The sequence below is a fragment of the Manacus vitellinus genome, unplaced genomic scaffold (assembly GCF_001715985.3).
Source record: "Manacus vitellinus isolate BGI_N305 unplaced genomic scaffold, ASM171598v3 scaffold_64_pilon, whole genome shotgun sequence".
NCBI classification, from domain to species: Eukaryota; Metazoa; Chordata; class Aves; order Passeriformes; family Pipridae; genus Manacus; species Manacus vitellinus.
The window spans coordinates 2,355,352-2,367,641 of NW_021940718.1; the positions used below are offsets into that span (position 1 = coordinate 2,355,352).

At 43.8% G+C, this 12,290-nt stretch overlaps 1 protein-coding gene across 1 annotated transcript in view; it reads right to left on the bottom strand.

Moving 5' to 3' along the window:
* Nucleotides 1-12,290, bottom strand: part of LOC103758031 (ceramide synthase 4) — a 42,257-nt gene that overhangs the window by 15,570 nt on the left and 14,397 nt on the right. Inside the window, exon 3 of the mRNA XM_008924234.4 lies at nt 6,130-6,303. Within this exon, the coding sequence (XP_008922482.3) occupies nt 6,130-6,303 (174 nt within the window). The remainder of the gene's footprint in view (nt 1-6,129; nt 6,304-12,290) is intronic.

The following is a 12,290-nucleotide window of genomic DNA, read 5'->3' on the forward strand; positions in this document are numbered from 1 at the left end:
TCTGGTCCCTCCTGCTGCCCAGGCAAGTCCTCTGCTCAGCTATCCCTAATGACTTCCCTAATGACACTGAACACGATTTCTTTTTTTATTCTTTTTTTTTTTTACTTTGCATAAAGAAAGCCGTGGAAGCCACTTCACTGTGGAGGTGTTTAAAGGTGTTCCACTTAAAAAGAGTATGGGATGTACTTATGGCTGTGATCTGTGCTAGCCATACAGCTCATACTCCATATACACAAGTGCTTAGGGACTGCTCCAGGTCCAGCATCCTTCTGAAGGGTCTTCTGGAAGTTTTCTTTTCAAGAACTCACTTCTTACTTTAATTAACAGGCATTCAAAATAATTTTATAAGCAGACCCCCTACCTAAGGAATGCTGTTAAATGGTTCCACATTTTGCTCAACTTGTGTAAGAGCTCATTTCCAGCTTTCTTTAGAACAGCCAACCATTCACCTGTGTATCAGCTGCTCTTTGTCATCCTCTCTGGGGAATTCCTTTGGCATCACTGGCTACAGGAACATTCAAAGACCAGTGAAAATTATGTTTCTAGCACAAGAGAAGGGCCAGGGCTAAGCATGCTTGCTGGCAACAAGACATGTAGATAGTTATCACAAAAACTATGTGTAAGCATTGAGTAGTTTCAGTCAAATTTAGCAGCACCCTGGCACTGCTGCTGGATGGCAGAGGAATTGCCATTGCTGGGAATTCTGGGGTTTTAGCTCTGACTGCTCTCCAGAAATGTTTGAATTGCATCTTATGATTTGTTTAGTATCAAGTGATTGGTTTAATAACAGTGATGCTGGACCAGTAGGTCCTGTGCTAAGAACAATGACACAGTATTTCAATGATATCCACAACTATGCTGAAATTGGGAAAACATTTACCTTAAGCCCTGCACTATGTCATGGTTCCTGTATTAAGCAGTTCCTTGAAGTGGAACTTTCTGATCTTTCTGTTTCAGAGGTCAGGCATTCGATACAAGTGCCTCTGAAGAGAAAGATGAAATCAAGTTCTGTTCTTAAAAATATTCCAGCTTACTCCTTATTGCAGCTCCTTATCAGGCCACGCTGGGAACTGAAAGGTCTGAAAATTTCCAGACACATTAAAGCAAAGAGAACCTTTCTGTCAGGTGTAAAGACAGCCTGACAACAAGTTTATTTTACTGAAAAACTACTTAAAGTATCCTGACCAATTTCTTAATTTTGTTTAATCCCTGACCTCTCTCTATTTCCTGCTGGTTTCTTATGGCCATGGTGTAAAATCTCACTTACAGAAACAAACCAGTTGCAGCTGATAAAGACAGGGTGTAACCAAAATTACAATTACTCTGTTGTTGAGGTTTTGAGTTGGACCATGAATTATGGGACCAATCCTACTTTTAAGAACATCATTGGGAAATCAAGGCCTGAAATTCTTCCTAAGGGACGTCTGCACATGTTGCTCTGACTCAGTTTTCAGTTAAGTCTTGTTCCAAGCACAACCCTACGAGGATGATGCTTGTACTGATTTCAACATCACAGATACATCATCTCAGTGGCAGGGATGGTCTCATCATGGCAGTTTATCAGACAGGAGGAGAAAGCCTGAGGACTAAACTACACCCCTCTCCAGAGCCAGATGCAGCCAGTGGGATGATTCTCATCACCAGCCAACTTCTCCATCAGTGAGCAGCTCTCACTCCAAGCTTTACGTGGCAAGTTCTCACCAAGTCATTTTGTTCAGTAATCACAGACCAAACTGTCTTGTGCAAAACCTGCTGAAGCTGAAACTAAATGGATTTATCACAGAGGGGCACAAACTGCTACTCCCCCACCTTGCAAAAGAAGGCTTTCAGAGTTAGCATGAGATACAAGAAATAATATAACTTTGGAGCGTTTTGGGGCATTTATTTTTTTTTTGATTTATTTATAAGGGCACCACTCTGCAAATACCTTCTAGTATTACGAAATGCAGAACTAGTGACAGCAGCAACCAGAACTTCTATTCTTTAAACTGCACAGTTTCTTTCAGCCTCCTGTTTTCCTTTGGCAGGGGACTATCCCTGTGCTCCTGGAGTACTCTCTTCCTTCTCTTGCTTACATGAGAATGCTTCAATCAGTTAAACTGTTCTGTTGGGTACAAGATCCGAGTCACTGCAGTGCTACTGTCCAAACTGAGACAGGTCAGTTTTCAATTAAATCCTACAAAGTGTCTCCTCATCTTTGCACCAAGCCCTGCCTGTAAGACCTACCAGGAAGCTGTTTTCAGATCCCTCCAGATTACTGACCCACAACAAAAGTCTCTGGGCAAAACGAATTTCAGAGAGATACATTTCTAAACAAAATACTTGAAAATGGTGTACTTTCTTTTTCTGGTTCAAAGTATCTGTTCCTGGCAGACCAACAGTGTCCCTTTCTTTAAATGTGTAACACGTGGCCCACATACCATCACCACCATCCTAAGAAGAGACCTAATACTTCTGACTAAAATCCCCTTCTAGTGAAATCTGGGAACTCTGGGGATTCAAATTCACTGACACTGGCTTTCAGTTGCCCAACAGCCAAAAGTCCCTGGTCAGGTTCAAAATCAGACAAATCCAAAACTGTGTAAATTCTGTTTTTCAACTGCTTACTATCCCTCAAAGCACCTCAGTTTCCACATTTTCCTAACCATTCAGCACTCCATCCTAACCATCATAGCACTCCAAGAATTTGATTTTTACATAAAAGGGTCTTGAACATTACAGAACCAGAAGAGAAGCTGACATCCCTCCTTGCAGGTGTACGTCCAGGGAAAAGTTCTGCTAAGGTATACAGGTGCTTAAAATCAAGCTCCAAGTTACTGGTGCAGCACATAATCTCCTACTCACAAGCACAGTCTGGAAACATCAATGGAATAGGGAAGGTTCCCAAGTTCTAGGTCCTCTCTTTTCTCAGGACATCACCACCTGCCTCCCCCAGCACCTGCCTCAGCCCCGTGGCACAGCCCAGCACTGCAGCTGTAATGAGCCTCCTGCTCTCCAGCACTGAATCCACCTTCTCCCACTTTCCTCAGCCCAAACTGGATCACAGAGGAGTTGCTTCACGGCCTGTGAGCTGTTTCTCCTCCCCCAGGGCTGCACCCACAACCTCCTCAGCTTTCCTGGGCCACACCTGGTCCCTGCAGGTCCCCTTCCCACCTAACCCACAGCAAAGCTGGCTCTTGGCAGGATGCTGCTGTCTCAGTTTTCCCCAGTTCAACCAGACAGTTCCAAGGGGAGGAAAAGCCAGCCAGTGCCAAGAGGAGGAAGATCCACGCTGGAGGAAACAGGTTCTTTCCCAGGTTTAATGCCCAAAGAGGATGAAACCATTGGTCCCAGCACAGTGACTGATGAGGGACTGCAGAAAAGCCTCTGGACTTCTCCTGCCTCTTAGTATTTACCCGGAGTTCTGACAGTTCAGTGACATGAACACATTACAACATTTCCAAAATCCCAAAGCAGGCACCACTAGGAGCTATCTAGAAACACTTGGTACCCAATGTACTATTGCAAGTAATAGCTAAGGGTAGCTGAGGGCAGAATAAATTGTCAGAGGCCAAGCTACAGCCACCAAATCCAAACTTGTCCACTAGTTACATCCACTCATTTTGAACCCCAGAGCAGAAGTACAACTGTACACAGTCAAGGCTATCTACAGAGAAAATGAGAAATAATACATCTTTTCTTTCTGTATTCTCAAAGTGGGTGTAAATTATTTTAAACAGAGCTAGTGCCACTGTACAGGTAAGGTAAAGGAGCAATCTGAGGGCTGGATTCACACCTTGCCTTCCCAGAAGAAGTTTTCTTCTCCAAGATGAACTGGACATGAAATAGTAACGACTGAGAACGAGAACAAGTCATGTTGAAATAAATGACTGCAGAGTTAGGACAAACAAGAATACAGCTCAGAACACTGGCTTGTAATTTGCATAGGTAAAATAGTGCTATGATTATAGGTTCCCTGGACCTGTAAAATGGGCTTGTGATATTATCTTTTTCTGAGGGTGTGACATGAAGCTTTTATTTAATGAAATTTGTGAATCAAAACAGCTTTAGAATTAATGAGTAGGACCAGGCCTGTGGAAACACTCCCAGCTGAGGCAGCACTTGGCTGAGAAAGGAAAAAATCTTTACACCTGGCCATCAGCACCTCAAAGCAGATGGAAAAGATACCTGGACTGACTGGGAGTGGTGTGGCAGGAGGAAGGAAAATAAAGGGACAGAGTCACAGAAGCACAGGATCGAGGCTGAAAGGGGCCTCTGGAGATCACCCAGCCCAACTCTGCTGCTTGAGCAGGCTGAGGAGGGCTGTGTCCATCTGGGTGTTGTGTATCTCCACAGATAGAGACTGCATTTCCCCCCTAGGGAACCTGTTCCAATGTTCGACCACAGTAAAACAGTTTTTGTGTGTTCAGGTGGAGCATCATCAGGTGTTTCTGTTCGTGCCCGTTGCCTCCTGAGCCACCACGGGGAAGAGTTTGGCTCCTCCTTCTTCCTGGCCCTGTCTTGTACTGGAGAGCCATGGACTGGCCACTTAATGCAGGACAGGGGCCCATCTCCAGCCCCACTGTGCAGACACATCCCTGTCACTGCCTGGCTGTGCCTCCTGGGGTACAGGATCCAGCCACGTCTTGCACATCAGCAAAGAAATGTGAGTCACTCTTCTTTCACCTAGAGCACCTGGGTTCCCACATCAGTAGAGGTAACCAAGGTGCCTAAGTCCCCAGGAGAGTGCAGGACAAAATCCATGGAATTTATGGAATGCACACTGAATATACTGTTTACAAAGAAGAGATTTGGATTCCAATTTCGTGTCATCCTAAAATGATTACTTGAATAATTATTAAATTATTAAAGAATTATTAAAACATTTGGTTTTAATAAAACACTCCAGATTACAGCCAGTATTTTTACATAAAAACATTCTCACAGGACAGCTCTGAATCACTTCAACTTCTATAAACTTTTCCAGCCCACAGAAAGGTCCATTTCCACTTTCTTGTGCAGCCACTTTTCAAAAAAGAATAACAGAAATATTTTTTAAATTGTTGTTTTCCTCCTCTTTCTAAACTTAAAACCACTGCAGATTTTGACTAAGCTATTTCAAAAGATTACCTCTTCAGAGAGCAGCTAACAATAGTGGTTTTTTAATAAACTGAAAACCACTTTAAAGTGTATTCAAAATCACAAAAGCAGACTTGCTCTGCAGTCTTGACAATGGTTAATACTGCAGTAAATCTCAGTTATCCTCCAGCAAATCATGCTGTGTCACAGACCACATTAACTACTGACCAAGCTGCATAAAGCAATGGCACCAGCTCAGGACCTTTATGAAACTCAGTGATCCCTGCAGGATTTCTTGCTGTACCTATGTCATACCCTCCAAATTTTCTGCCCTGAAGTGTTGTGTGTAAAGCACTCAAATACCTCTGGCCAGAAAGATCCTTGGGGCAGAGTAACTTCTTGTGCCAACCCTTGGAGATACCATGGATTTTGCAAAAAGCAGCCCCAAAAGCAGTTCTGGTAGCAGAAGGAGATAAGGATAAGAAATCCTGGCAGCCCAGCACTAAAGGGTCAAGCCAGAGGAAGCAGCAACAAATTTGTCTCTGCATGGCAGTGGAGAGCAGGGGCACTCCACACAGACATCCCTGTGGCTATGCAGGGCTGGTGCTGAGGGCAGAGAGCTCAGCCCAATCTGATACATCCTAACTGCCTGTCTGCCAGGTGTGATACCCCAGATCCCCACTGCCCAAGATAAAGGAGACTTAACTGGATGATGTAGTCCAGACATGATTTCTGCTGCACTCAACCCAGCAACAGCAAATACTGTGCAGCACACACATGTTTTTTGTCTGCCTTCATAAACACATGCATAAACCTCATCTAGGCTGACCTGTTTTAAGTGTAGGAAGTCACATTGCTTGTAATTAGACCTTAAGGGTAGGGTTTGTGCTCTATACTCAACACATTTCTTTAGCCAGTACACAGGGCTGAAAACAAGGAGCTGAAAAACGCACCTCAGCAGACTTTGTGACCTGGAATTTCTGTGGACCTCTTCAGTCAATAAAGCCAGCTTTTGGACCCAAACTGCTACCATCTCCCCTAAGAAACCCCTAACAGTACTAAGCAACTTACCTTTCAAAGGCACATCGAACGGCAACCAAGATCAAAGCAAAAGGGATGCTGAGCAGGAGATCACGAGGCTGGGGGTAATGAACGTCTTCAGACTCTTGCATGTCCTCCCAGGTGATTCCTGGGGGCAGCCAGAACTCATGCTGCCACAGCCACTCATACAGAGAGCGAGCCATCCTGGAAGGGAGAGAGAGCAGAATAAAACGAGGTCAGCCTCGCACATGGTAAAACCTGTCAGCACAAGCACGAGGAGGGATCACACCCTCGCTGAGGTTGCACCTGGCTGCCCAAGCAGAGGAGCTGCGGGATGCAGCACTGCCCAAGGAACTGATAGCCTGCTCACAGATCCCTATCGGGTGCTTGGTGAGTGCCCACTCCTGGCACAGAACCAAAAAAAGAGCTGAAATGTAGATAAGTGCCTCAGAACCCAACAGAACATTAGTTTCAAGCTTCTCAGGTTCCCTGGTTCCTTTCCGCAGCTTGGTGTCGTGAGGATGAAGCAAGTCTGCTCCAGGGCTGGCAGGCAGCTCTCATTTTCAATTTATATATCCTTATTTTTTAGTTTTTGATCTTTTGTGTTTATTTGTTTCTATGTACACATTGTAATTCCACCATAGGCATGTGTGTGTACATATGCTTTATAATCAATAATACTCTGAGATTTCACTTTATCTAAAACAAAAATCCTTTTTTTTTGCTTTGAATTATTAAAGAAATTATTTCCAGATAAGAATTTTTCTGCAAGTTGATAAGCTGGGTTCTTAATGTAATTTTAAAGGCCATGCCTGAAGATGGGATTTACATACAGGATCAGTGAATTCAGCAGCATAAAGGACAGCAGAATGGGTGTGATGAAGCATTCAACATGCAAATACTGTTGCTAGATAACTCCCTAACACAAACATGAGCTGTACTGCCCTCCAATACAGGCAGCTCCTCTTAGCTGGTAAAAACAAACATCCCAAAAAGTGACACAGACTGTGCCAGCACGGAAGGAGGAAATGGGCATGAGGTGCCCATTGAGATCATTGGAATGGTGCAGGAAGTGCCACCTTAGGAAACCAAGGGGAAAAGCACACAATTTAAGTGTCTGACCCAGATATCATAAAGCTCCTCTCCGAGCAAAGTGCCAAAACCTGGCCCATTTTCTGCAAGAGGGACTGGCTAACAAATCAAAAACGAATCAGTCATTTGATTCTGAAGATATCCTTAATTCAGATGCAGTTTCTCTGTTAGTTACACTAAGATCTGCCTTATTCCAGAATTTTGCAGAGTCTGAGGGATATTGTCTGAATTACAACCACAGAATCACAGAATGGTTTGGGTTGGAAGGACCTCAAAGCCCATCTCGTTCCACCCCCTACCATGGGCAGGGACACCTTCCACTAGCCCAGGTTGCTCCAAGCCCCGTCCAACCTGGCCTTGGACACTTCCAGGGATGGGGCAGCCACAGCTGCTCTGGGCAACCTGTGCCAGGGCCTCCCCACCCTTATGGGGAAGGATTTCTTCCTAATATCTAACCTAAATCTACTCCCCTTCAGTTTGAAGCCATTCCCTCTGGTCCTGCCATTACAGACCCTTGTCTAAAAAGTCTCCATCTTTCTTATAGGCTCCCTTCAGGTACTGGAAGGAATCATAACATCTTCTCTTGATTTGGACTTTACTATTCATCACAATGTGTCTTTTGATCTGACTACAACAGGGCAGAACAGCACCCTAGTTCTCCAAATTTGGCTCATTTCTCCTGGTGCATGCACAGCCAATTCAGTATCAGGACAAAGCTGATTACAAATATATGTGTAACTGATAGCAAGTGGATGCAAACTTTCTGATCACTTAGAGAAAAACATATATCATATACAGAGAGCAGGAAAACACCTTCCATTTTTCCCCAAAGAAAAAGGAAAACCATCTTATGAAAAATGCATTCTTCTCCTCCTCTGTGCACTGCCTGATTTCAGCTTTTCATACCAAACCCCACAGCATAAACACATCTCCTAAAAATCAAGAGCCTGATGGACTGAAGAACTGCAATCAGAAGAAGCAGCAGTAAGGCTTCATGTTTTCAGGATGTCCTTGAGCCTCCTGTAAACTGTGTGAATGCAGGTTTCTACATAAAACTACATATTTAGAGCAGAAAGTGTCTCTGTAGAAGCAAACTGTATGAGTATGGGCCTAGCCTACACTGAATTCAACACCCTGTCATGGAGAAGTGTGGTGACACTGTACCAAAACAGCTTGTGCACTTCAGGCAGGTACTGGATACCAGCTTAGAAAAGCCAAACAATCTAAGCCAGGTGTCTGAATTACAAAGAACTTTACAGGCATGAAAGACACCGACCTCAAAAGTGTTGGTAAACTTCCTTAGCTGTTAAAAATCTTAGCTCTAGTCAGGGAAAGCATCAGGAATTCCACTATTTTCCCTCCAGAATCATATATATCTGGCAGCAACACAAAAACACACTTGGTAGAGGACAGCAGCTGAACTCCACCGAGGGCTCTCTGTGGGAGAATATAAAATATGCGTTCCAATTTGCTTAGGGGGAATATATAGATTCAAAGTGCTAAGGAAGCAAACAGTCATTATCTAATCTGCTCTCACGTGCAAAATATGTATAGTCAGGATGACCCTCCTGGAATATTTGTTCATCTTTGCAGTTGCCTTCACACATTGCAAAAATCCAGAAAAGGGTACAATGTGAAGCAACTTATATATCTTTTGCAATTTACACAGATCAAGTTCCCAAGTTGAGGCTGCTGGGGAGCTGAAGACAACAGTGGGTCTAAAAGGCCCTTTGAGCATTCATAGAAAAGTGGGCCCATTTCTTTCTCAAAAGTTCTTTATGGCCCAGAGGGTACCTGTCCCGTGCTGTTGGTTGTAGCTTTGTGACTCTACAGGATAAGCCCTTCAGCTCTGAACACAGGTGTAACAGAGAAGACACCCCCTCACACAGAGTTTAGCAAGAACAGAGGGAAAAAACACCAGTGGGAAGCACTGATCAGATCAACAGAAGCACTTCACAAACATCAAACAAAATAGTAAATGCTGGAAGAACAGCATTAAGCTGGTTGTAGAATATACATGTAAGGATGAAATCAAGAACAGAGAAGCATCACAGATTTGCCATGGGGACAGGGAGGACAAGGCTTCAGTGCTCACTGAGCCACAGTGCACCAAAGGGAGGCACGAGGTGGAACCCACAGACCTCCTCTGAGGTGAGACAGACAGAAGGTCTTGAAGCAACTGGACACTGCCCAGCCCAGCAGCTCCATCCCCTGTATTTACTTTGTCAAATCTTGCCTTTCCCGATGTTGGTCTGTTTTCAGGTGTTCTTTTAAAACTCGGTGGTTTTATCTGAATCCTCAGTGTTAAAATTGCCTCTGCTGCCCAGCCAGCTCGCTGAGGTGCTCCAAGGAGAGCAGGAATTGCTGTGCCTGCAGTTCCTGCAGCAGGGAGGCACTGCAGGGCTCCCCCCACCCTGAGCCACAGAACACACTGCACTTAACCCCTCGGGGCCAGGTTTATATTTGGTTTCGCTTTCGAAGCAGAACTGTCTGAGAGGAAGCACAGCATCCAGCTGGAGAGGTTCCTCCTTGTCTCCCAGGCAAAATGGCTAAGCAGGTTTACCCAGAAAACGTTAAGTGCTGCTTGCATCTTCAAAGAGTTATTCTGCTGCTTCACTTGCAGGCTCCATTCCCAAGCTAAACATTAATATATAGGAACACAAATACGTAAATTTACATATGTGAATATAGCAGGAAAGGGTGGGGACAAAACAGAGAAACAGCTTACACATCTTGGAAAGAACTGGCTACAAAGGCCTTCGAGTGCTTAATGACAGCAGACATGGTCCATTGTCTGCAGGAGGATTATACAGGTTTGTGGGTGAACCGTGGCACAGGTTCAAACATCCCCACAGTGGCTCTGGGCCAAGCCATTTGGGTCTGCCAGGCCTTATTAACTCATTAACATGATGCTTAAGTGCAGCATCATGTTAAGGAGCCTGCTGCCAGCCCAGCACAGGGATTCCTGCAGCAGCCCTCCTGGTACAGCCAGTTTTCCCAGGATGTAATTAGCCACCAGCAGCAGAGGACTGCCACAGGGGAAATTACCTGATAATGTGGAAGCTCACCACCACCAGGATGCAGTTAGGCTGCTTCTTGAGTCAAGGTCCTTTATTTTTCCATGGGGCTATAAGGCTAATTAAAACCAAAAAAGCCTCTTCAATCTTGATATCCTGGAGACCAAAATGGAGAGGCTTGTCCTATCTTCCTGAGAAGCAGCTGGGTCAAGAAATAGAGTCCTCTGTGTAGTTATAAAGGTTCCTGTTATTTCAAATTGGAAGAGCCACTGTGTTCCAGTCCTACTCTGCTCCATACTACCTGAATTTGGGGTTCCACTGCCTATTATTTATTTTGATATGAAATCAATTAGTCAAGAACTGCATGGGTAGATTCTCTCCTGATAAGCAATTTCTAACCTATAATTTCCATAATCCTGATGTCTTCAACTACAACTAAAAATACCTGTAACATGTAGCCAAGAGAAGTTACTAGTTGAGACATGAAGCTTACTGCACCTCTTTAATGCAGAAATAAATAGTTCTAACCAATAAAGCTCTGATTTATGGCACAGGATATCTTTTAAACACCCATATTATATTTAATCTCTTAATCTCCAAGGCTTTTTTTTTTTTTTGGTAAGACCTTCACATTAAACATCACAATACCAGGATTATAGTTGCTGGGATACTTTTTTTTTTTTAAAACCTTTCATACATGTTTTCTAATATGTATCAAGTATTGTCACTAAAGATTTGGCAAAAATTATAGATAAAAAAAAATCTTTGCTCCAAAATTCCTAATTACATGTGCCATTATTTTCAGCACGGCGAGACAGAGATTAGTTAGTTGAAAGTCTCCTGCCTGAAGGGGACACATTAAGCTTTTCAAATTTCACTTTGGCTTTGATATGTTCATTTCCATTTCCTCATCTCTCTCAGCCATCCTGGCGTCATAACTGCCTTCTGATGCCAACTTATCTGCAACACTTCCTTTGCCCAACATCCCTCTCTTTTCCTGTCCCTCTCTTGGTTCTTCACCATTTTAAGGCTTTTCTTATCATGCAAATTTAACCCATGGATGGACAGCGTCCAAGGGACTCGGCTAAAATTTATCAATTAACAAAAATGCCTCTCTAAGAACGTCCCCCCGTGGGAATAAAAAAATATTTAAAACTTTCCTTATAGTTCCAGTCCATGGAACTATGGACTAAGGTCCAATCTATGGACATCAACTCTCCTGACACACATCCTAACCCTCTCAAAGTAACATTCCTAAAAAACCCATCACCCTCTACACCCCCATTTATTTGAACTTCCTTTGCAGATGATTACAAACCTGCTTGCTCTGGCTGTAACTGATGCAGAATCTCTAATCACATGGACAGATTTTGCTATTAATCTCTTTTTAACTGCAGTTAATTCTGCTTTATTTCTCCTCTGTTCCCCACCTTTCTCAGCTCTTTCTCTTGTGACTCTACATGCCCTTTTCCTTAAAACCACAGCTTCTGGCAGAACCTCCATTTGTTTTTGCATGAAATAAGACTGTCTTTCAACTCTGACTAGTAGTGAAATAAACAAAACCACCATCTCCTTCCCTTCATAATCACCACCACTATGTTCTCCAGGCTCATCCTCCTCACCCAGAGTTTATTCTCTTCTTTGGAAGCCAGCTGAAAATTTGAAATGGTTTGTGCAGCCCTGTTTCTCCACAACTGCCAGTTAATCTCAACTTCCTGGCTTTCAGATATTCTCCTCACTTAGATCTACCAGCTGAGATTTTCTACCAAAGTATTTCACGTCTGCTGCCCACCCAAGAATAAATTCATTTTGCTGGTCACGCACTGCTCTCTTCAAAGGCAGCAATTTTCATGTACACTGTCTTTTGGGAGAGCTCTGTTCAAGGAAAACCATAAGCTGCCCCAACAAACACCAGAAACTGCAAATAAAAGTTCAGTGAGCAAACCTGCCTGCTTAGATCCGGAAAGAACATCTTTCTCACCCAGAATAAATTACGACCTGACTCCCATACCTTGTGCTCCACTTGCCAGCTCCTTCCTTGCTGGGCTGCTCTGCCTCGAGTGCCTGGCTCCTGAGCAGACT